Consider the following 24,247-nt stretch of genomic DNA (forward strand, 5'->3'; position numbering starts at 1 on the left):
GCTGGATTGAGGCTGAGCCGGGATCTGCGGCAGTCAAGATGCCTAAACTCAACCAAGTTGCGGAGAGCCGGAAGGCCCGGATGGGAAATCCTGTTCAACGATTGATGTGCAAGGAAAGCCAAGGTGCCGAAATTCTGGAGGGGATGGAATTTACTAATAGGAAGATTGAGATAGGCTGACTTGAGCTGGGTGTTAGCCGGGAGGACCGGTGGGAATATCCGGTTGACAAGTCCATGTGCAACGAGCTCGAGGGGCTCAGAATCCAGGGTTAACAGGATAGAGCAACAAAGACCAAGTTGTAAATACAGTGAATTGTGTGCAAGAATGAATTAAAACATTTTCGAGGCTTCAACGCCTTGATCTGGCATCGCCCTATTGGCCATCCTCCCAATCTGACCCTTGCCATCCTTGTATTGGTGGCCTCGAAACTCCACGCACCCGGCCAATGCGCACATAAACATGCCTTTCACAGACCTTCAAGATCTTCGGCAGCATCTCTAGCTCCAGACTCCCACTCTGGAATCCAACCCCTCTCTTCTGTCAAACTGAATTCGCAGTACCACTCTCCCGTTCCTTCTCCCTCATCTCCTTCAGGATCTTCATATCCTCCTCACTAACTGGGACGCCCTCAACTTTCTTAACCCTCTTCCCCTCTTTGAAAATAACCCATCCGGCAGCACTAGCCACGATACACGCCAGACTAATCATCAACCCGACTGCCGCACCAGAACGTCGCCTCCTTCCGAACCCCCACATCAGACCACAGAGCACGATCTGCAAGAACGTATTCCAGACAAAGCCCCAGATGACAAAATCCAACAGCCAGTACTTTGTAGGCGATGCCCGCTCGCCAGTCAAAGGAGGGTCGGGAGACAGCTCGAGGGGTAAAGCGAGAACAGACTCACTGACACCCTCCGGAATCGGGTCTTGTCCTGGATGGTAATGCACATCAACAGTCTCGCTCCCCTGAAGACGGAACCATCCACGATGGATACCAGCCAATTTCCTCAAAGCCGATTCATCCTTGCGATACCGCCATTGGAGGAGGTACCAGAAGTCTCTGAAGCGCCAGGGAATCAAGCCAAGACCAGTGACGCAAAACAGTCCGTTCAGGATCTGGGCATCGATCTCTAGCCACAATTTTGCGCCTGAGTCCCAGCTGCTGTAGGATGGGTGCGCCATGGCGGGTGTGGCGTGGATGAGGATGAGGAAAAGCATGCCGCCCCACGCTACAATGTTGAGTGCATACAGCGTGAGGAGGAAACCGAACGGCGTGGTGACGAACTTCCAGGACCCTTTCATGGCGATGGTGAAGGCTTGCTTCCTGGTGTGTTTTGGGGGGAATTGGTAGCCATTTTCGTAGGGGACGGATGGATCGTGGGGAGTGAGGGCTACGATCTCTTCGGTTTGGGGGGTGAGGATGCCTTCACTTCCATCGGCGGCCCTCTTCTCGTCGATGGTGGCCACCTTCGGTGCTTGGGTGGGGTCCATGGTTCGGGAACGGTAGAGGCTCAGGACTTGGACATCTGAATCGCGACGCGCCTTGCTGTTCCGCCGTTGACCTGGTCCACTCCAGCCATTTGAGTCGTATTTGCCGGACTGGATATCATCCAAGGCGGGGATATTGGAGCCAACATTTCCGAAGGCGTGGAACATGCCCACAGGAGGTCTCGATTGACTGAACGATTTCCCAGCCTTTCGCAGCACGCCGCCAGTTGTAGACTGGCTTGCTGCTGTATTCGAGCGAGACCGAGGGGAGACGGGCGAGCGAGGAGTGCCGGGCTCAGGGACATCTTCAGGAGCGATTGAGGAAGGCATGATGATAATCCGACGTCTGAAGTCGTTGAGAGGAACAAAATTTCCTAGGGCATGGTCGCGGTAAAGAGGAGTTGGCACAAGATGGGGCGGCCTCGAACCTTATCCCGCGTCCCCGAAATATACGCCGCGGGCATGCACGGGGGCTTGACAGGGTCTGAGTTTCGCCTAGCTGCCCTCTCTCGCAGCGTTTGCCGGGCTTGTCATCAAATGGCTGCCGACTTAGTGTATGCAGGCTGCTTACAGCCACCTATCAGAGCGGCGTTAAGGTGCTAGGTTTCAGGATTTCGATCACTCAGATGGAGATAATGAAAATCTTGCGTAAAGATGGCCCTTTTTGGATTACAACCCCATGTGATGTTCTATTTGACACTTGCCCGAACAGGTCCCTGAGGGCGACAAATGACATGGCATGGACGAGGAGCTGACGAGCCTCTTGTGGAAGTCCGAGATGAATAACAGGAACACGTCGGCTTGTGTACGAGAACAAGGATTGTGAAGGTGCCGAGAAATTAAGGCCGAACGTGGCTCGCAGTCTTAGTTTGTAGGACAAATGATCTGAGGCTCGGCACTATTTAACCACCGATTGAGGTTCATAACTTCGAACATTTACCTAGGCAGAGGACCTTCGTTCCCACTCATTGCCCCAGTCTCTCCATCTTTTCCCCAATACAGCCAAGCGGTCTGCGTTTCTGGCCCCCATCTCCACAGATTGAGGCCCTCTGTTCCGGTTGAAATCAGTTTTGGTTGGCGCGGGAAACGTCACGTTGATTTTCCACTCCACTCCTCCGCCTTTTCCGTCCTCGTCCGCTCCCCACCCCGCTCGGAAATCCTTTGCATAATGCAGCGCCAACATATCCATAGCAGCTTTGCTGGAGCTGTAAACCGGAAGAGGCCTCTTGAAGTATTGGTGATTCGGGTCGTACTTCGTCTCTAATCTTCCCAGGTCGCTGGACACGAAAACAATTCTTGGTGCGGGATCACTAGATTTCTTAAGCAAAGGAATGAACGCATCAATAACAGCAGCAACTTCGACGACATTCGTGTCGAAAGTATCCTTCCACGCCTGCCGGGCAGTTCGATCCCCCAGCCATTCGACTGCAATACCAGCATCGTTGACGAGAACGTCAATATGACCGTACTTGCCGTTGACCAGGTTTGCTGCTGCCGTGATCGAATCATCGTTGGTGACATCCAGGGTTATGTGTTCGACAGAGTGACCCTCTTTCCGGAGTGTGGAAGTCGCTGCCTCGCCTCAACCAGGATCGCGGCTCGCCATCAAGATATGAAAGTTGTATGGTGGCGAAGCAAGTTGACGAGACATTTCTAGACCGATTCCTTTATTTGCGCCTGTGACGAGGGCAAGAGTTGGAGTGGAGGATTCTTCGGACATCTTGGGACTTGAGGGATATGAAAAATCCTAGCAGTCTTGGCAAGAGACCACAAACAAACTGTTGGTTTGGCTGCCTTTATACACCTCTCTATAAAAGCGTGTCGATGTGCAAGCGTGCTGTGCCTGGATCTGTGGAGATAGAGCGATATGTCCGGCATCCTGCCTCGTGTCGCGAATCTCGTAGCAACTGCCCAATCGATTCTTTTCCAACACAAATGAAGGGGCCAGGGATGCTTATGCTGGCATTGTAATTGCGGGGTGAGAGGGGTGAGGCGCTGCGTGGGAACAAGTTCAGCCACCGCCACCTGGGAATCAGGCGGGTTTAGCCAACATGGTAGGGATATGTGTCGGTTGATTGAGGTATCGCAACACAGTCTGTTTCCGATGCGATTAAATGGGCTGCTGTTGTCCAGAACTTGGGGCCTTCACATTATAACGATCCTGTCAAACCAGCTCCATCTCCCCTTTCTCAACCAAGTCCCTCACGTCCGACCATCGAGCCACTACCACTTCTCCTCTCTCAACCTCAACCTCCCCATCGCCGTCTCTCCCTCTACCTCTAACAGTAATCGTCCCCTCGCCACCAATATCTCTTGAGCCCAATCCCCGGACAAACACACCCCCATCCTCATCGGGGCCAGTTATCATGCTTATGCCCCCCGCCGTATCATTCAAATTCTGCAGATTCTGGGGAAAACTCCCAAGAAAACTGCTCAAATAATGGTTGTGTAATAACTGCTGATGTCTTGTCGCGTATGCCACTTCCGTCTCGCTCAATCGTTCTAATAACGCTGGTGTAGAGAGGTAATGTAAGGTATGTTTATGGATTTTGGCAATTCGGGCTCGCAGGTAGGAACGGATGAGGAATTTCCAGCGTTCGACTTCGGTTTGGATGATGATGAGGCTGAAGTTCGTCTTGGGGTCCATGTCGCCGGTCATCTGTTCGACGAGCTCGATTTGTTGCTTTATGCGGTTTGTTGCGCGTTCGATTAGGCCGTCTCTGGGCCAGCTGGAGGAGTCTGTTAGCTATTGTGCTTGGGGGCTTCGTGGGCAACAGGTGCTGGGGTTTTACGGAAGAAGTTCAGCGGCGCCGCGCTCATTGACCCAAGTTCTCGTTAATGCTTGTAAATCTGCCTGCCCTGACTGTTGCCCCCTATCTGCTGCGAATGGGTCGCCGAGGTCTTCGGCGAATGGATCACGCTCAGCAGGGCGTGAACCAAGGCTTTGAAGAATATCGGAGATATCCATGGTTTGCCGCCGAGGCTAGGGATTGCGGGGAGAAGACCTGTGAGGGATCGATCTTATAATGAAGATGTTATCGAGGTATCATGACCAATCTACGTACATGGAGATTGGAGTTCAACAAAGTTTGGTCTGAGGTGGCTTTGTTGTTGCAGCTCAAAAGGACGCGCTCCAATTCGCGTCGGGAAAATAGGCTCAATTCACATCACGTGCTCTCGCCCCTCTGAACTAGAAAAGATGTAGAAAGAAAGTTCGAAGTATTCTTCATTTTACCGCCTTCCCGATAGACCGACAAGGCGACACGCATTCTCCATATCTCAAACCAAGCTGGGAATTTTGAAAAGTCCCCTCCTAATGTTCCCTTTCCCTTTCGAGCCGCCGAAGTCCAACCACGTCAATACATCGTATATTCAAAGTCTTGTCCCATCAAACAATCCCTCAACTCATCGCACATTCAAGGTAGATGAGTTAGATAACTTTAATACTCTATGCATTACTTTGTTACAGGTTGCATTTTGTAGATAGTAGCTGGTGGTAGGAAAGTTTGTTTCCCCTTTGAATTCGTTGGCTTGGGTAACACAAGTGAGATGCATTGCCAGGGCTCTTCCCAACCTGATTGGGCCGTCCACCTAAGCCCTGCGAGACGGTTGAAGCTTGCCGCCTCCGGACTTAACCCCGAGCTCGTCAGCTGAGATCTCGATCACTTTTATCCCCGTCGTGCTTCATCCCCAACTGAAAAGGCTTCGATTCTGGTGCCAAGAGTTCAGTTCAACGCCCTAATAACCGCTCTAACCTTCGGCATTTCGGGCTGTCAAAGACAATGGATACCACTTCAGTGAACGCTACATTGGGGGCTGACATCAACAGAAGTGACGAAACCCGGGGGGGTGATCTGCTTAGCAAGACAGAGGCATCGAGAACAGACAAGAAGAAACGATTTCACAACAAGAGCAAGAATGGTTGCAGAACTTGCAAGTAAGAGCCAAATCGAGCTTACGTTTTCTTCGAACCTTGCGGACATCACTAACTAAATGTAAGGATTCGAAGAGTTAAGTGTGACGAAGCCCGGCCCAGCTGTCAGCGATGCGTTAAGTTTGGCCTCGGTTGTGATGGATACGACGAAGACTTACCGCGAAGGACGAAGTATTCCCACGGGCAAGTGTTCGCGAATCGACAAGCAATTGTTCCTCAAACACAACACGCCTCTACTTCCGTGTGCCGTTCACCGCAACGGCCCATGTTCAAGAACGACCAGGAAGACAGATACTTCAAACTCTTCTCCACTCAAACTGCCAGAAAACTGACAGGGCTATTTGACTCAAACGTATGGGATTGTCTAGTCCTACAGGTCTGTGAGCGCAACTCCTCGGTTCGGCACGCAGTTATTGCGCTTGGAGCTTTGGATCCCTGTACGTGGAGAAGCTCTAACCCTACGAAGTCTTGGGAGGAGAGCTTGCGACGCAAGTTTGCATATCACGAGTACAGCTTGGCCATTATCGAAATGAAGAAGTCGATATCCCAGATGACACTCGGCTTGAGAACAAGGCTCGTTGCCTGCCTCGTTTTCATCGCCTTCGAAATATACCACCATAATCAAAAGAGTGCAGTTGGCCAGATCGAAACAATGAGCGCCCTCATTGAAGAGCAAATCAACGAGCAAAACATATACACCCATAGTATTACCGCTATTGATGACGAACTTCTGGAATCTTTCCGCGAACTGGAGGTACAAAATCTTGTTAATAATATCTATGGAAGGGCCTTGACCGCAAGAGAGCTTCTTGTGAGTCGCCAAACAATCCGAGAAAAGATCCCACAAGAATTCGCTAGCTTACGCCATGCTCGCTCTGTATTTCACGTCTTAGCCATGCGTCAACTTCATTGGCAAAACACCTGCAAGCACGAATGGCCATGGTATGCAACCCCACAAACCACTTGTCTTTTTATGCATCAAAACGATCCGCCGCCCAACGAATACACCTCGGCGGAAGAGTGGTGTGCAGAACGAGAAAGAAGATTCGAGGAGTACGCTGCTTGGTCAAACGCTTTCCAGCCTCTACTAGTCCATGTTCGAGCTTCAAACAACCCTCACGAGTTGAGACGCGCCAATATCTTAAGGGTTACCTACATGAGCACATATCTAGCTCTGATGACTCGCATGTTGAGTCCATGGGAATCCTGGTACGGCCAAACGGCTAGGCTGACAGAGCTCGTCGATTTGATCAAGGCACTCTTAGAGGGTTGCGATGACACCGGCTTTTCTGTGGAGATGAACTTCCTTGTTCCTCTCCTGGTCGTTGCCAAAATGTTCCGACATCGGGCTCTAAGGCAAGAGGCAATTCGACTGATGTTTGCCTACCCCAGACGAGAGGGATTGTGGGATGGCGTGCTTGTCGCGAAGTACCTGCAGTGGATTGCTGAGATCGAAGAAGAGAACTTAGGAGACGAAGAAGAATACGTTCCTCATGATCTTGCGACGGACATATTTGGCGCAGAAGTCGATTCGGTCAAGAAGACAGCGAAGTTTATGACCTATCAAATGTTCAGAGATCCGCCGGGGAAGATGGTCAGGAGAGAAACGTTTATAACTTGGTGATTCATGGTGGCAGAGCGAGATTTGTCTGGCTCGTACCATCTGAGTTAAATGTCTTGGGAGAATCGGGGTCATCCATTTTGAGTGGGGGGAGTGCACTTCAATGTCCCAAAGTTCTAGTACAATGAAAAAGCCCTCTCCTCTCGAAATTGAATTTTGAAGTGTGAATCGCTGTTACAGGTACCTTGAGCTTGATGTGAATTGGATGTGCAACCAAAATTTTGAGATTTCGATGCGTAACAACACACATGAACTCGCTAATTTACTTTACTCTTGAAGATGAGACAAAAGGCTACTACGTAAAACGTTGCCCCACTGTTCTACAGAACTTTGGTCAAGGGCGGGAGTCCGTCGGAAGTGAGGCTGAAATTCAGCTGCAAAATCGCAACGTCACGGTCTCAGCATACACCAACCAGCTCACACTGTCTAATCTGCAACTGTGATTCTAATATCAGACCCATTTATATGTATACATATTTTCACGAGGACCAGGGTAGCATCGTAAGGTATCAATTAGGGAGCTAGCTCGTTCCGGGCGAAAACACTTTAGAATGTCGGACTTTTTACTTATATAACAATGAGAAGGCCACATAATTAGAGCCAGAAAGCATTAGATACTAGTGCTATTCCATTTAACCAGACTTTATTAATGAGAAATGTTAATTGTGTTGAGATTCCCCTCGCTTAATTGACCCCTTATTCATCGCCAGCTCCGATGTTTTTAGCCGGGAATGCGGTTCGTACTCGCAAGCGAGCTGAACTTCCATGTACTCGATTCATTTCTCATTTTCTTCCTCCTCTCTATTCGTGTTTGCAGAGCGACAAGAGATCAGCAGCGAGAAGTCAGACAGCCATGGCTCCATACAGCTATTCTCGACCACTCGATAGGGCGAAGAATGAGATCAGGCTATTGCGCATCAGGCCTGGCTCATCGATGACCGATGACCTGCAATGCAGGATCGATTACGCCTCTTTACACGAGCATCCAGTCTTCAGCGCACTTTCATACACCTGGAACGGGAAAGTCAATGACCCTGCCTTGGCCCATGCTCCCACGGTTCTTCACATCATCAGCAACAACGCATCGATAGAGATCACACCAAATCTAAACGCTGCTCTACGGTATCTCCGGCCAAAGTGCAGTCCTCCCTTAGACGAAGAACTCATTCTGTGGGTTGATGCAGTCTGTATCAACCAGGAAGACAACACGGAGAAAGCCTGGCAAGTCGCCCAAATGCAACGCGTCTATTCTCAAGCCTCCCGCGTGATCGTTTGGCTGGGCCCACCTGCAGATGGCAGCAACATTGCCATTAATACCCTTCTTGCCATGCGTCGTTTTGCTTTACGAGCCAGTAGTTACGTACAAGAAGGTACATCGAATGTAGATATGGGTAGTGTACAGGTCGATCAATCCGAGCAAGCATTGAACGATCAAGCCATCGCAGCGTCTTTTGGCAGGATGTTCCAGAAGCAGGTGGTCTCCAATATCGATATCCCACGCTTCCCAATCGACGAAGTTGCCAAACTGCTGAGTCGAGAGTGGTGGGGTCGAGTGTGGGTGTGGCAGGAGCTTGTCATGGCGAAGGAGGTGGTCTTTGCCTGTGGAGACGATAAAATCGCACCTGCTAATGGCGATGCGAGTGATATCTTTGACACTTTTATGAGCACGTGGGACCAGCAGGTAAAGGAGCTGGGATGGTCCGCGAAAATGTTGGATCATCGACCATGGACGATGATTGACAACCGGCTGATGTTCACGCAAACGGGACGCTTGCAGAGTTTGCAATGGCTACTACAAGAGTCGTTCCTGGCTGCTCTTGGAGCAACGAACCCCAGGGACCACGTGTACCCACTTTTGCTACTGGCAAGAGATAGAGCAGAGTTCGGGATTGAAGTTGACTACAACATTGCTTATCAAGAACTATACATCAAGCTCGCAAAAAAGTACCTCAAGGGCGGCGAGCTCTGGTTCTTGCCATACTGCGAAAATGATCCCAACGACCGGTCATTGCCATCCTGGGTCCCCGACTGGAGCAAAACTCGCGGCCTAAAGCCCCTCCCACCAGCCCCAAGCTGTGCTTCAAATGGTACGAAAGTTAACTGTACATTCCCCTTCATGGACCAAATTCTTGGTCGGCACCGCATCCATCTGTCGGGCAGGGTGGTTGATACCATCAAATGGAAATCTTCCTTCCGTCCAAATATTTCCATCGAAGACTTTGAAGCTCACAGAGATACTGTCCTCAATTGGATGCGCGCTACCTATCAAGACCTTCTTCAATGCCCAGCTATTTTGAAAGACAAGGAACTCAAATTGAAGGCTCATATGAATGCATGCTGGACCTTCCTAGGGAACAACATCGCCTTGCCTGAAGAAGATCTACGCATGCCTGAGGAGGATATCGATGCTGCACTTGACGAAGCTTTCCGATTTCTCTTGAGCGGCGTTCGTCGTGGGGGCAATGTCACGTCTAGCGAACAGTTGCAACGATCACTGAAACGTGAACGACGTGCAGATACATTTTGTCACTGTATGATGGGGGTTACGAACGGGCGGATACTGTTCTACACTGAGAATGGGTACTTCGGGGTTGGCGAACAGCATCTAGGCGTTGGGGATAAAGTGGTTGTATTTTCTGGCTCGCCTTCACCGACTGCGATCAGGGAAATGGGGAATAGGAGCAGTAGGATTGTGAGCAACCTTCTGATACCGCATTCTATGCTTGAGGAGTTCTTCAAGAAGAAGAAGAAGATCGACACGATTACGATTGAATGATGATGTATGGATAGGGGGATTACAAGTTATTCCAGACCAAGTACGGACAGTGCCATCGAGGCATGTTGAGCAGTTAGTAGAAAATTCTCTTATCTCAGTGACAAGCGATTTCAAATGGGCTTCCTCTCCCTCTCCCCCTCATTCCCACTACCCTGTACTCGGCCTTTCACCCATTCAACCAAACACCAACACCCCCCAAACAATGCCCATCCACGCTGTTAACCCTCCTGCCCCCTCCACAGTCCCCAACCTCTCAATAACCCCTTGAACCCAAAACCCATTCCTGCTCTCACAAACACAACCCATGCCCAATAGGACCCAATAATTCCAGCAATCACGACCAATTTAGGATCGTAGGAGAGCAAGGACCATTAGCTTGTTGTGAGGGCCAGCTCCATCTGGTGTGGATGTCGGCTCTGTATCCTAGAGAGGGGGGAGGGGAAGGTGGTATGAGTGAGTTATACAGGCGTGATAAAACTCAAGATCCAATATCTAAGTGCGAAAACGGAGGGCGAGTGGGTTATGTTGGTAGGGAGTCCGAGCGCGAGGGTGAGGGTTGGGAAGAGGGTGAGATCATGCAAAGCTGGGAGCCAGCAAGGCGCCGGAAGAGACGGGGGTAAGGGGTCGAGGTGATAACCTTGTGAGTTTTCTCGAGAAGAGGGGCAGAGCTGGGATGAAATTTCCTGCTGTCATTATTTGGGCGGGTTTCATTTATTCTTCGCCCATGTTTTGTCACTTTTTAGGACAGATATAGTTGTAATATGGGGGCGATTTCCTCCTTTCTGGTCCCGGTGGATTATCAAAGAAAGGCCCCCTTACCCTGCGTCCAAAGCGAGCGAAAATATTATGGCTTTCTCCATTGGACTGACTTCTTCCCAGGCCCTTGACTGACCTTTAGGAGAAGTAGATTACGATACGGGGTAGAGGTTCGAAGGGTGCTAAGCCTGTTTGTATTTCTTTCTCTTAGCGAGCTTAAAAAAAAAGTAGTCACTTATAGTATTATGATTCCTAGACAATCTTTGACTTCTCGATTTAGCATAGAAACTATATCCGGTCGCAACGATGTTGTCTCTCCGTCGCCTTTTCCAGGCAGCACAGAGAAACAAGACAGGGTAAAGGCTCAGCAATTCTCGTTTCGGCACAGTACCGTAATATGTGCCCAAAAGATCTCAAGTCCTAAGCGGTATCCATCTTGCTCTCCATCTGCTGCATAATAGCATCCGAGGTACTGCTTGTTCGATATCCTAAGATTGTGTCAGTATCAACATCCATACTGAAATAAGCTGTCTGACGTACCTCTCCATTTTCTCATTGGAAGCTCAACGCATACATCTCATCGATCTCAGCCAAGGTGCGATTTGCTGGTTCCGGGAGATAAAAGTATGACCATATTACGGTTACGAACATGCAACGACCGAAAATGTGGAACGGTTTTGCTCCTAAGTTGCCACTGATTTTGTGAGCGTCCATCTCTTCTGTATGTTACACAACCCAGTACGTGGGACGTAGGACTTACGCATCGGCACTAGTTATTTTCGGAACAGCAAATGTGGTAATGATTGCAGTAGTATAAGACCAGAAGACGGTCCATGTCACGGTTGGTTCCCGGAGGCGCTAAGTTGGGATTTCTGTGGGGAGAAGAAAGCCTCTGTGTTTTAATGTGATTCCCATCAGCATGAGAGGCCGGCTACATATATATATCTCTCTCCTCGATAGTTTAGCTCTATCAAAATCTCGTTTGCGGGGTGCATCTAATTACCCCGCGGCATAACGAGTCGTCCAGCCAAGAAAAGTGAGGGACGTATTTCCTCCTTCATTCTAGCTTTACTGGTGTTGCTGACGGCGCTGGGACAGATGGGGAAAGTGAATCTATAAGCATGATGTCATCTTCTATCATAAGATCCCCGTGCCCATAGTAAAAGGCTCAAACTGAATCGGCTCTTGCTCTGTGGTTTCGATAAAGCCAGCTTACGAAGATCACGGCATAAAGTGACGGGACTACAGGGCATTTAGATTCGCTTGGGGCGCTCAGTGGACTATCCCCTCGTCTGGCAAGAAGTGGTCCGTACTAGCAGGGGGGCCTGGCTCAGGGCGAAAAGGCGATAGATGACTAATAAGTTTCTAAGCAAAGGCACGCCTTTTCGCCCTGAGCCAGGCCCCCCTGCTAGTACGGACCACTTCTTGCCAGACGAGGGGATAGTCCACTGAGCGCCCCAAGCGAATCTAAATGCCCTGTAGTCCCGTCACTTTATGCCGTGATCTTCGTAATCGAGAGTGTAGGTTGGAGATTCTATCTCACAAAATTGCTTCACCCGTCCAATCTTTGGTCGCCGTCTGAAAACCATCAGCATCAGCATGTATACCTGTGAAGAATCTCCGTACCCATTTTCCACTCTTGGGCCCCGTCTTTTTTTGCTCAATATCAAACGTGCATGGCGAGGCAGACCGAGGCAACGTGAGCGTTTCTCTCTTGATCAATTTTCACCGGGAAGCCTCCAACATTTCAGCTTCCGCCGAGCACTTGAGTAGTCCCTGAGCAGTACCTACTTAACTAATAAGGTGACATATCAGCTTAGGGCGTGCATTCTATTATATTTGTTAAGTTGTGATGATTATTCCTAGGAGTCTAAAACAGGTGTTGCTCGCACGTGACCGATAGTCACATGAGCATGCATCAGACCTAATGCGGAATGGCTTCGGGGCTGGGCGCCCCTTGAGAGCTGACAGCTTACACGAGATTAGGCGTAGTGGGAGTTGATTCCAAATCCGCGAGTTATGTGGAATCAGACGAGCCACCACTTATTAGGGAACACGGGTTTTTTTCTAAGCTACACTTAAACCTGGCGGGTCAGCGATACCACTTTAACTTTGATATATTTGGAAACATAACCAATTATTGCGAGATTAACAGGATATCAACTTGTAATAGCTCGATTTCTAGTGGTTAGGTTTAATTAGCTCGTGAAAATATACCTTACTAAACCAACCGACAAGGCGTTCCTGAGAATGTGGAATCAGATTCTGTCAAAGCTTTGGGAATTTGAAATGAACCTACCTCTTGATTATCAAAGCCTGTACATAATGTAAGCACTACTGTACGGTTGCAGTGATGGAAAGCACAAGCTAAGCAAACAGAAAGACTCATAAGAAACCTGGAACTCTTCCCAAGGAGCTCTGGTCATCGATTTCCCATTCTTTCCCATCGCAGCTTCAGAAATATCTAGGATAACCTAGAGAAGATCCATCAAGTAGTCTGCAGCAATGAAGCCCCAAATCTCCCTACTCTCCTTTGCTATGGCGGTACTTGCCCAGGCAACAAGTCCAAAGGTATAATGACCTCCCCATAGTTTCCAGCCAGGAGCTAACTATACGTGATGGAAAACAGCAAGCTCAAGAAGCATCTGCTTTGGTAGACACCATGGGCCAGACAGAAACAGCCGACAATGGAGTACTCGACAACACAACCACATCATTGAGGGCGGGGAAAAGAGGATATGTCTTGTTGGAGGACACGACCGTTAGAAAGAAGTTGTTGCACTTTGACCGCGAACGTGCTCCTGAGAGAGTAGTACATGCGTTGGGACACGCAGCTTATGGTAACCAACCCCAAAGAAATTGCGTGAACTTAGCGATTAACTCTTAACAGGCACCTTCACCCCAACCGGAGATTGGAGCAACCTCACATCTGCATGCTGGTTGCAGGGAAACACCCCCAGTGATGTTTTCACTCGTTTCTCGGTCGTTGTGGCTGGAGTTGGTGGAGCAGACACGGGACGCGATACACATGGATTCGCTACGAAGATATACAGCAAGTGCGGAAACCATGATCTCGTCGGAAACCATGTACCTAGTTTCTTTATCAACGATGGTGCTCTCTTCCCGGACTTAGTCCATGCTGTAAAAGCAGAACCCAACACGGGTTTCCCCACAGGTGAGTATCGCCGGACTTGAGATGTCTAAATCGAGGCTGATTGGTTGGTCATAGGTGGCAGTGCTCATACTAATGCGTATGACTTCTTCACCCAACGCCCAGAGCATACGGAGCAGCTGATGGCCGTTCTCTCTGATATGGGGATTCCACGGTAAGTAAAATCCGAGAATGTTATCTGCGATGCTGAATCAGGATCAGTGACACTCGCCACATCAGTGGCAATGGAGTCCATACGTACCGGTTCATCAACGCTCAAGGAAAATCAACTCTGTTCAAATGGTACTGGCTCCCTAAGCTAGGGCATAGAGCTTTAGTCTATGATGAAGCCACTAAGCTTGCTGGAAAGAATAACAACTTTCAAAGAATCGACCTTTTCACCACAATTGAGGCCGGACTGTACCCTGAGTGGGAATTCTCCGTTCAATTGTTCCCCGACGATGGTGAATACATGTACAATGGCATTGATCTATTAGATGCCACCCAGGTCTGAGATCCCTTGAGCGTACTTGGGTTATTTTGAGGTCGCATAACTGACGCTAGGGTCGCGCAGATCGTTCCGTTCGAAATGAACGCTCCTGTAACGCTCGGGGAAGTGGTCCTTAACAGGAATCCTTCGAACTACTTTGCCGAGACCGAGTCTGTCAGCTTTGCACCGTCTAACGTTGTTGATGGAGTTTCCTTCGTCCCCGATCCTCTCATCCAATGGCGTCTCATGTCATACGACGACACATCCACCCACCGCCACAACTCCCCGAATGGCTACCTCCTCCCAGTCAACGCTCCAATTGGCCCAGTTAACAACAACTACCGTGATGGTTACATGCAACCCAAGATCTTCGAGGGCGAATCGGCGAGTTCTCCAGACGGGATCGGCGGCGTCCTGGCTGCCTCCCCTCAGGCAGCACTCGCTGTAGTTAATGAGACTATATCCGGCCAAGTCGGGCGTTTTCAACCCTTCAATGACCCATTTACCCAAGCCCGGGGTTTTTGGTTTTCTATGGACCAGTTTGCGCAACAGCATACGGTTGATGCATACCGATTCGAGCTTGGCCATGTGTCGAACCCGAACGTCACCGCCAAATACATCTCCACCATCTTGAATCCAGTCAACAACTGTCTTGCGAGACGCGTTGCGTTTGGAGTTGGGGCTCCCATGCCAGCCATTGGCACAGGATCTTCCGTTGTACCGAATGTGACTTTCCCAAGTCTTTACCCACTCAGCACGAACGTATCGCTGCCAGTGACCGGGCTCGTCGTAGCAATACTCACCACCAGCGACGATATTCCTATGGCGACATATAAGACTTTGACTTCGGCTCTCAGCTCGCAAACGGCGTTGTTCGAAGTCGTCGCTTCTCACCAAGGAGTCCTAGCCAGCGGAGTTCCGGCGAACGAGTCCTACGTTACTACCTCGTCCGTCTTGTTCGATGCGGTTATTATCGTGTCGCAAGGCTTCAGCATGAACATATCGATGCCAATGGTAGAGCAGGAGTTTGTGCGAGAAGCTTTCGGGCATGGGAAACCGATCGGTGAAGTGGGTAGCGGTTTCTTGTCATCGTTACAGTTGACGGGCCCGGGATTGTTTATTAACTCCAATGCTGGCTCTGTGGTCAACTCTGTCATTGGAGCCATGGAGATGCCTGGGAGATTCCCGCAGAGAAATCCTTTGGATGATGTCAAAGCCATTTGTGGATAAGTTGAGCGTGTTGACGGAAGACTTGCAACTATTTAATGGGAAGTAGCTTTGAATATGAAAGAAGTTCTGTAGATAATGTAGGCTGTATTATTTGCCAGAAGTTTGACGGGTCATTTATGGTGTACTTGAAGAATGAGAATTCGACAGGCCAGTGCACGATTGCGAGCAGCGCCGACGGCTGGCTTCGGAGCTGAGACATCTGTGGTCGACACTTTGTGTAGAGTGGGATGTCCACTGGTGGTTTTAGCGATATTTTCAGGCCTCGCCAAACCAAAGTCATCAACTTCACTCCACGATAATTAGATAACTTTAAACAATACTACCTCAAACTCGAAAATATTAAGTAGAAGAAGGTATATTTAGTTTTAAGAACTTAGTCTACAAAATTGCGATATAAATTATAATTATTGAAATTCTTTCAGGGCTGTTTTGTTAGCGAAATACGCTAAAACCACAGACTTTTGTCGGCAGGCTCCTTACCACAGTCAGGGAATATTAACCCTTCAATCGGAAAGCCGTGCAACAACTTCTTCATCCGAGTATGAAGATCTTTGTAACCATCTAGGCCAATTGGTGCAAAGACCCAAGAGCATCGAAACTGGCACTAACACACATGTTTCAACGTTTATGATCATTTGCGACGTGCTGCCTGACGTCCCTGTACGATGCCGTTGACAGCGTAAGAATAGCTTCGGTTTACTGTTTTCTACCTTGTTGGACTGCCAAAATTTCGGATCTCGTAAAGGATCCCACTTCTTTAGAGATCCAGAGACTGGCTTAAAAGTAGAGCTTAGTCTAGCTCTAAAATGAAGGCCCAGAGACGGCGGGCTGAAATACGGCGCCTGAGAGACGAGGGCCCAGACACGGGGGCCCAGAGACGGGGGCCCAGAGACGGGGGCTGAGAGACGGGGCCAAAGCGACGTCTTCCGTGCCGTTGATCAGCCCAACGAAACAGTGCGTCTGCATGGTGACTTCCCGACCGAATCCTGCCGGACCTGCACAGCGAACGTGGGGGAGATACTTGTATTTTGAGGCCTAAGCTCGATCGAGGATTCTCGAGAGGCTTCCGATGGACATTTCCAGTTCGTGTGCCCGATCTGGCTTTCAAGAATAGTCTCAGTTTCGAAAAGCCGACCCCGACCCCGCACCTCCAACCTGTCCTTCACCATTATCCATGCGGCCCTGTACCTAATTGACGATTTACAACGTTGTGGGCAGTTCCGTTGCTTGGGCTCTTAGATGCGCACACCGACACGCGGAGATGGTGAATCGCAGGGGTATGGATGGAATGAACCAGGATTGGGTTGCTCGCCATTGGTTTTCTGTCCCTAAGGGCGAGCACCAGTTGCTCCCGTCCTAGGATCTGGCTTCTCGAGGACGACATTGGTCGAAATGTAACTCCTGTTGCTCCAAGGGTAGCCAACAGTGTTAGACGATAGGCTTAATTAGGGTCTTTTGCCTTGAATGGCGGAGAATAGTGGCGTGGGAACAGTGGTGGGCTTGGGATAGTGCGTTTAAGCAGTAGACCCTTGGCTTTCTTTGATTCCTCGACAAAGCGTTATTCATATAAAATTAGCCTTCTCCCTCCTGGATTTGATTTCAAAAAGGCCACCTTCTTTCATTTCAATATTTGCGAATTTCTTTTCGTACGCTTCGGCACTCCCATCATTCAGTCAACAAAGATCAATACATTTCTTTCTCCCTTCGATCATGGCTTCTGTTACCTTATCAACAGGTGAAGTCAATGGCTGGGTCACAGTGTACATTCTGATCCCCTTCTACCCCCGAAGTTCAACTTTAATCAACTCCTCATGATGCTTGTGCATTGCTGATCAAGTATTCTAGTTCCACACAGGATGCTACATCCAGCCCCAAGCAAAGCTATGCACCCTCTACCTCCACATTTACTTCGAAGTCTGCCTCTATCGGCAAGAATGAGATGTCAAAAGAGCGCGTAACCACATACCTCAACGACCCTACTTCCTCTCAGATTATTCATCGCCACAACTCCACGGAGGAAGGCATCGAAGCCCATACCATCTCAGCACAATCACAAATTGACAAATTCGATGCTATCAAAGCAAATAGCAAGAATTAAAGGTGATAGAGTACAAATCGAATGATTAAAGAAGGACGGACAGAAGGGAGCAAGGGCCAGGACATAACTAGGTAAGATCCATGCCTTGATATACGCCTTGAGGTCTGGACTAATAGATGGCAGTTCAGTTGCAACAATTCGAATACGAAGGACAGCATGACTTGACTACACCGGCATCCTCAACCTCCATCCTATCATCGAGGCAATCTCCGTGTTATCGATCCCAAGTAATCAAATGTTAGCTCTGCAATTATTTGATCCTGCCAATGGGTTCTTATTGGTTAGGGCATATTGTTCGGAGCTGTTAGTCTCGCAATGAGGATGTACAGTCAAGAGAGGTATGCAAGACGGAATGTTTATAGCTCGAAATTGAAACCCTTCAACTCAACACTTCATCTTGGTGACCCTTACACCATATATCCTGAGAAAATCAAAATAGCATTCAGTTGATGTGAGTCAGAGCTTGTTATGTACTGCACTTCAACGACGAATAGTCTCTCTTCATACGATCAATGTGTAGAATAGACTCTGGGGGCTTCAAGCTTGTCCGAGGTACTTTTCATCTGCTTGAGGGAAGTTCCTGTTCGACTCGATAAACTTCGTTTAGGCTAGGCTCGGAGGGCTGGGCAGTATTCCTTCGTGGCCCAATTGGTAATCAACTGAATTATGACTGAGCTCAGTTAGCTTTGTTCAATGTTCCCTGGCGAGCGGAGAACCCACTTGCACATTTTATGTCCCGGCGATGGCGGGCAGCGGTTATCATCTAGTTTCATTCGAGGGTCACCTTCAACGCCTTCGCAGTGGGCAGAACCAGGATATGCGGTGCCGGCGCAACATGTTAAAATGCCGTTGGGAGTTGCCAATCAGCTTACTTCGTGGCTCCAAATGCACAGTCGAATCACTAATGAGAAACTCCATGGCTCGATTAGAGGTCTGGACATGGGCTCACCGACAAAGTCCTCGGCTAAGATGCTGAAGAAACTCGAAAGGAAGCACTATTGTCGCATTTGTGGCATATTATTTATTCTCGTCGACTGGCCCGCGTGAAAAGACCAGCTACTTTAAATGGACGCCATTTGCTACTATGTCAATTATGAATTCGCTTTCCATTACTCTCCAAGCTACCCCAATTGTGGTGTCATTTTGAGGAGCGACAGATCGTAGGAAGAAATTCCGAACAGAGTCTTGCTCCACATTTAGGCTCAGAGTAAGGTTTACTAAATTATAGATGCGAAATATATTCTTATTGGTCATGGGAAACGAGCTAGGTTGGAGGAAATCGTGGTTTGCTATTGACGTCTGATGTTACAGAACATCCCTGCGTGATAAGAGTCCTGTAGTGTCACGAGCCTACAAAGAGAGCTCCGGGAGACTGCTTGCAAGAGAAATTGTATATTCTGAGAATACTAAGCTAAGAAGAGAAGAAGAGGAACTTTGGAAAGATTTCCTGACCTGACATATTTACATGCTCTCGCTTATACTTCCTCCCATTGGCTCGCTTATATAGATTTGGAAATGCCGGGTTTTTTTATTCGAATATAATAATATTAAATAAGTAATATTTAATTAATTACAATGCTAAAGTCACCTCAATACCTATTCTTGTTGAGAAGAGGGGTCCAAAGCCAGCTCCTTTAAAAACCTTGCAAAGGAGTAGGAGGGAGGCAGGAATGGTCTCCCGGGCAAAACTCGGCCAGGAAACTAAAGTCGGGGCCCATAGGTGGCCTAAATCGGTTCCATAGGATCGTGCCCAGGCTGGCTCAGGGGTGCTCAGGCATACTTATCCTCGAGTCAAGTAAAGTGGCAGTTTCTCACGTCCAGCGACTAAAACGGAACTAGTGAAAGAAAAAGTCGTCCGAGCCTCGGTAATCTCAGACGACAGTTTTCTATTTTATTTGTCTAGCAACCCCGAGAAATATTAAAGAATAATTGGTTATTATAGGCGAGAGTAAGGACGTGACTGAGCAAAAGAGAGTAGGGCATGAGCAGCTTGAGCAGAGGGTGAGGCGTAGGTGAGTAGCGCCTAGGCAGAGCAGCGACGCCGACTAAACTGAGATAGGAGCGAAACGGAAGAATATTACTGCAACTCGGACTACTTTAGCTTAAAGTAAAAGTAAGGCACGTATGCTACTTTGTAGTATGTGCAGGTGTTGAACTTCAGAAGCAGGCACTTCGAAGTGTAATTTCCAAACCGATACATTCGTAATTGTAGTACTCCGAATATCAAAATAGACCTGGGGGTCCAGAATTGCTCCCCCGAATATAGAACCTATTGCCGATCCGCGACGGACCGAAAAAGGACCCCTGAACAGAATCCAGCTGACTCATTACTCATTAGCGTGATCAGGACTAGGGTTCTGCTCGGGTCAGAGCAGCGACCGCTCAGGTTCAAAAACGGAAATGGACTTTGGTGAGCAAAATCGTCGTCTGGGATTATAATGGAAGTAACCTGTGACTTGGCCTTGTTCATACTATCCCCCCCCTTGAATACTTACAGTGGGTCCTGGGATAACACCACTCCTGCACTGACCAACTGAAGGGTGTATGGCCAATAGCGATTCTGGAGAGCACCTGATATTTCCTAGTTGGGGGTTATAAACGAGGTTTCAGGGTGGCGTTACTAAAGGACCCACTATAAGTATTCAAGGGGGGGGATAGTAGAGATTCCATTAATGCATGTCTATGGGTGTCCAAGGAAGACACCTGGTGTGTTCAAGGAAGAGTACAGTAAGATGCGGGGCTGGGGATTTAGACCGAGGTTATTTAGCATTGTGGGAGAGAGCACTTGAGTGGGTCAGAGTTTTACGCGTGACTTAGAAACCCCGTGATTAACTATATAACTCACTGGTTAGCCATGATTGACCATGGGTAACTTATTCACGAAGGGGTGCTCAAATCTTTGCCCGACTGGGAGCACACATTCAACAGTGGCACCCACTGCAACCCCTGTGTATCTTATGGACTGTAACGACTACTGTACTGTCAGTGACTCAGTGCTTCGAGAGTAGAAAGGTCAATGTTGGGGCTCAGAGTCTCGTCATTCAAAGGAAGCGCGAGAATCCCCTTTGTTCTTGTGGGGTGGGTACCTCAATGCGGTTGTGTGTCGGTGCGCCACGCAGTACAGCTGGGTCGATGTCTTCGGATGATTGGAAGCTGGCAAAACGAAAGGCGACGCTGTGTGACTGGAGAGGCTATCCCAATTCTTCAAATGATTCACCACCACTTGGGTGTAGTGCGGTTGGTCGACAAATTTCTTTGCGAAAAGGGCCACCGCTTCGTCGAAAGAGATGATGCCTGGCAACTTCTTTGCAATTTGCTAATTCAGAATCTGCAATGTGAGACTGCTCGAAAGTTAGGTGCGGGGTGTCGCAGGCCTCTAGACGTGGGGGTGTCCGATTCATCTTGCCTCTACGTGTGTTTTTGCTATCTGAGCCAATCCTTCTATTTATCCCCCTGGGAAACTAAAAGGGGGGGGAGGATGTTAAGCGAGCCCCCAGGCCAAGCTCGGTACCAAAAGCCCAATGACGTAGGGATGACGCCAACCGAATTAGGCAGCCACCAAGTTCACCCCGCCTCCAGCTTCCCTTCTCTTATCAACCACACCACTTCCATTTATACCAACCTCATCAACAACACTACCTAACACCACGCACTCAATCGAATTCAACAACAGCAAAAATGTTCTCCTCAATCCTGCTCAACCTCCTCCTGGTCTCCTTCGCCGTGGCCGAAGAAACTCTCTCTGCCACCACCCACGACAACACCTGGAAATACGGCACCAGCGGAGGAGTCCTCGGTTTCATTGTTTTGATCCTTGATATCCTGGTCTTCAGTACGTCTCTCCGTCCCCCTTTCCATTTCCCCTTCTCTTTGACGACCCTCTCCCTCTCCCTCCACCTCCATTATTCCTGCCAGTCGCGAGTCATTTTACCCCGTATAACAGGGTCTTGGCAAAGTTTGAGGAACAAGTGCTAATGTGGTGATGCATAGTGGAAGTCCTCAAGTCCAACCGCCCTCCCTCGCACAAGCTTCTCTGGTGCGTCTTCGTCTTCCTCTTCCCGATTCTGGGCTTCATCGTCTACTGGCTTTTCTCGAACCGCGAGGCACATACGGGGAGTGGGAGTTATGAGGCTATTCCATAGGTGGATGCCGAGCATAATTGCTGGGGAGGGGATGATATGTTGGTACTAGAGGGTGGAGGGATTGGTTGGTCTGGTCTGGGGATACGGATTGAGAGATGGGACATAGTGATGGATATGGGGGATGGATGAGGAATACGGATGGCGTATATGCGTGCGTTGGATTTGATGCTGATACATAGTTGGATTGCAAGTAGCACATCTTCGATGATATTGGAAAAGTCAATACTTTCTCAGTGTTCCTCGAATCAGAACGATCTCTTTCCCCCACACGCCCCCCTTTTCCCAAACACAGATCCTAAGACATCCTCTCCAACCACTGGTACCCAGTCACCATCTCCGTCTGGGCTCTCCCTGAATCACCAATCCGCTTAAAAAGCTCGCATTATATATGATATATTTATCATTCCCAATTATTACATGATCCACGAACGCCCAACGACCCACCCAAACCCCCTTGGAACACAAACAAACCTTCTCAAACTCCAAATCCCTCGGCAATGTCTAACTCACACTCATCATCCCCTTAACCAGCGCCAACGCCAACCCCTCACAATCATCCACCACACCCCCGGCCACCGTGAACTTCAAACCCGGGTCCTGCAACACACTCGTCCCATATGTCTGGTCCTGCACCAAGAACACCTTATTCCTATACCTCAACACATCGCACACAACCAACCAGAAATAATTCCCCAACGTGTCCAAGCCAACCAGGACCTCCTCGCCATCCTATCCGGGAACGGCACGAGACTTATCAGAGTCGCGAGGCGCCGACAGAGGACATTTCGAGCGGGAAGTAATGGAGAAGACGGCAGAGGTGTCGAATATGAGGCAGGAGCAGGCTTGGCAAAAATTCCTGAGGCATCGATACTGGTATTGATAGTAGAGGTATTTTTCAGGTATCGCAAGGAATCGATAGTATCGATACCAGAATCGATTCTTACCTCAAAAATTAACTCTTTCTTTTATTATTTAAATTATATAATAATATATTATTGTATAATTCCTTTAATTTCTAGGCTTTCTATTAAAAGAAATACTTACTATTATTAATAAAAGTTAATAATATCTTAAATTTAAAATAGCCCTCGTATTCGGAGAATTAAGCCCCGTATTCGTATTCATTATCAAGATGCTAAATATATAAGCGAGCCTCACGAAAATCTCAAAAGCTCAAAAGCTTATTTTTACTTAAAATAGCCGCATTGAGATGAGTTTTAGTCTAAAATATAAGATAAGTAGCTAAATAGAAAGCCTAAATTAAGTAGAGTATTTGCGCTACTAAAAGTTTTCTTATAAGAAAAGTGGTTCTAAAGTTAATTATAATCAAAGGAGGGAATTGGGTTCGGGGAATCGATTCTGGCATCGATACCTATCGATACCGGAAATTAAGGAATTTTTGCCAAGCCTGGGCAGGAGTTGAGGAAGCTGAAGGTGGGGGTGGAGAGGAGGGTGAAGGTCGTGTTTAGGGAGGGGTGTGGGGGTTAGAGAGCACGGAGATGAAGAGGTTCCCATCTAAGGCGGCATTGAAGGCTAGGGTGCCGGTTGCGTCGGTTACGGTGGCGGTTGTTGTGTTAAAGGTGCCGGTGAAGTTTGAGATTGCGAGAGAGGTGGATGTTGGCGCTGATGACGAGGTGTAGGAGGTTGTTGATGCTGTGCTTGTGGAGATGGAAGATGATGTGGATGAGGTGGTTGAGCCTGCGACGAGTCAGTACGGGACTCTCGCATTGATTTGCGGAACCCCTCTCCCAACATCACGAGTTAACACCACAGGGCCAAAACCAAGCTGCAGGCTCGCCAGACTGATTGCACTGAAGCCCCCGTAACGATCTCCGGCTGGCACCGGGTTACTGAGTGTGGAAACCAGCAGACAACTATTCTCTCCCGGATAAATCGGGGTGTAGTAGTCAACTGCCTTAAGATTGAAGCCGAGGCATACTGTTGGTGGCACTTACTTGACGAACCGACGCTCAAACTTTGAACCACAACTGGTGCTGGTACAGCGACAGTGCCATTGTGAAGTCCAGCAGAGATTGCACGCGTATTCGGAGTGGATGCTCCAAATGTTGACTTCAAAATACATGTTCGAGAAGAAGTCTCGTAGGTTACGGCAACATACTTGGGAGTACTGCCACACTGGTCGAGGCATGTTTGAAAATTGGCTACCGCATGGTCGGTATGGATATTTTGTCCACCCGAGGATACGGAGCACTGCACCACGTAGGTGCCCGCTGGAGTGTCATATTTGAGGCCATTAGCTGCAGGGCATGAGGGAATAATGACAATTGATTTTGTGACGACAGGTTTACTGAAAACGTCGGAAGCCAGAAACAAGAGTGAAAGACTGGACAGCACGAAAGATCGCACCATGATTAATGAGTGTAAAGAAAACGGAAAGAGAGTGATGAAGGTTGGAAGGCATGTGAAGCGGCGCCTAGAATAACCTTGTATGAACACTTCAAACGTGAGCCATGGCTTGGACTTCGTTGGAGCCACTAGACTCGCGAAGCTGCCGTGCAGAGAAGTGTATTGAAAGGGATCGTGAATTTTCCAGTGCGACG

The 24,247-nt window shown here is 48.7% G+C and overlaps 10 protein-coding genes across 10 annotated transcripts; 6 read left to right on the forward strand and 4 right to left on the reverse strand.

The window, feature by feature from the left end:
- Positions 1–540: 540 nt before the first annotated feature.
- On the reverse strand, positions 541–1,656 carry K444DRAFT_536549 (uncharacterized protein; the record flags this gene model as incomplete). Its single annotated transcript, XM_024875387.1, has 1 exon — positions 541–1,656. One exon carries the CDS (start codon positions 1,654–1,656, stop codon positions 541–543), a length of 1,116 nt encoding a protein of 371 aa, XP_024732963.1.
- Positions 1,657–2,428: 772 nt separating this feature from the next.
- On the reverse strand, positions 2,429–3,208 carry K444DRAFT_645309 (short chain dehydrogenase; the record flags this gene model as incomplete). The annotated part of the gene is made up of 2 exons (XM_024885077.1): positions 2,429–3,069; positions 3,133–3,208. The coding sequence occupies 2 exons, from the start codon at positions 3,206–3,208 to the stop codon at positions 2,429–2,431; spliced, it is 717 nt and encodes a 238-aa protein (XP_024732964.1).
- Positions 3,209–3,652: 444 nt separating this feature from the next.
- On the reverse strand, positions 3,653–4,456 carry K444DRAFT_645310 (DNA replication complex GINS protein SLD5; the record flags this gene model as incomplete). Its single annotated transcript, XM_024885078.1, has 2 exons — positions 3,653–4,217; positions 4,281–4,456. The coding sequence occupies 2 exons, from the start codon at positions 4,454–4,456 to the stop codon at positions 3,653–3,655; spliced, it is 741 nt and encodes a 246-aa protein (XP_024732965.1).
- A 505-nt stretch (positions 4,457–4,961) lies between these two features.
- On the forward strand, positions 4,962–7,189 carry K444DRAFT_616559 (uncharacterized protein). Its single transcript, XM_024880943.1, has 2 exons — positions 4,962–5,425; positions 5,489–7,189. Exons 1-2 carry the CDS (start codon positions 5,271–5,273, stop codon positions 7,044–7,046), a joined length of 1,713 nt encoding a protein of 570 aa, XP_024732966.1. The 5' UTR covers positions 4,962–5,270; the 3' UTR covers positions 7,047–7,189.
- A 707-nt stretch (positions 7,190–7,896) lies between these two features.
- K444DRAFT_595379 (HET-domain-containing protein) lies at positions 7,897–8,637 on the forward strand (the record flags this gene model as incomplete). The annotated part of the gene is made up of 2 exons (XM_024878389.1): positions 7,897–8,398; positions 8,561–8,637. Coding segments are annotated over 2 exons (579 nt in total), but the record flags the coding sequence as incomplete, so codon positions are not given.
- A 92-nt stretch (positions 8,638–8,729) lies between these two features.
- Positions 8,730–9,896, forward strand: K444DRAFT_616560 (uncharacterized protein; the record flags this gene model as incomplete). The annotated part of the gene is made up of 1 exon (XM_024880944.1): positions 8,730–9,896. A coding segment is annotated over exon 1 (727 nt), but the record flags the coding sequence as incomplete, so codon positions are not given.
- Positions 9,897–12,988: 3,092 nt separating this feature from the next.
- Positions 12,989–15,446, forward strand: K444DRAFT_595383 (heme-dependent catalase; the record flags this gene model as incomplete). The annotated part of the gene is made up of 6 exons (XM_024878390.1): positions 12,989–13,146; positions 13,205–13,415; positions 13,466–13,750; positions 13,805–13,901; positions 13,949–14,234; positions 14,301–15,446. Exons 1-6 carry the CDS (start codon positions 13,081–13,083, stop codon positions 15,444–15,446), a joined length of 2,091 nt encoding a protein of 696 aa, XP_024732969.1. The 5' UTR covers positions 12,989–13,080.
- A 1,590-nt stretch (positions 15,447–17,036) lies between these two features.
- K444DRAFT_71742 (uncharacterized protein) lies at positions 17,037–17,686 on the forward strand. Its single transcript, XM_024888405.1, has 3 exons — positions 17,037–17,206; positions 17,292–17,615; positions 17,668–17,686. Exons 1-2 carry the CDS (start codon positions 17,157–17,159, stop codon positions 17,542–17,544), a joined length of 303 nt encoding a protein of 100 aa, XP_024732970.1. The 5' UTR covers positions 17,037–17,156; the 3' UTR covers positions 17,545–17,615; positions 17,668–17,686.
- A 3,518-nt stretch (positions 17,687–21,204) lies between these two features.
- On the forward strand, positions 21,205–21,686 carry K444DRAFT_536584 (uncharacterized protein; the record flags this gene model as incomplete). Its single annotated transcript, XM_024875390.1, has 2 exons — positions 21,205–21,376; positions 21,535–21,686. Coding segments are annotated over 2 exons (324 nt in total), but the record flags the coding sequence as incomplete, so codon positions are not given.
- Positions 21,687–23,324: 1,638 nt separating this feature from the next.
- On the reverse strand, positions 23,325–24,221 carry K444DRAFT_71770 (uncharacterized protein). The gene has a single exon (XM_024888410.1). It carries the CDS (start codon positions 24,054–24,056, stop codon positions 23,448–23,450), a length of 609 nt encoding a protein of 202 aa, XP_024732972.1. The 5' UTR covers positions 24,057–24,221; the 3' UTR covers positions 23,325–23,447.
- Between the last annotated feature and the right edge of the window lie 26 nt (positions 24,222–24,247).

The sequence above is a fragment of the Hyaloscypha bicolor genome (assembly GCF_002865645.1).
Source record: "Hyaloscypha bicolor E unplaced genomic scaffold K444scaffold_122, whole genome shotgun sequence".
In the NCBI taxonomy this organism is placed as follows: Eukaryota; Fungi; Ascomycota; class Leotiomycetes; order Helotiales; family Hyaloscyphaceae; genus Hyaloscypha; species Hyaloscypha bicolor.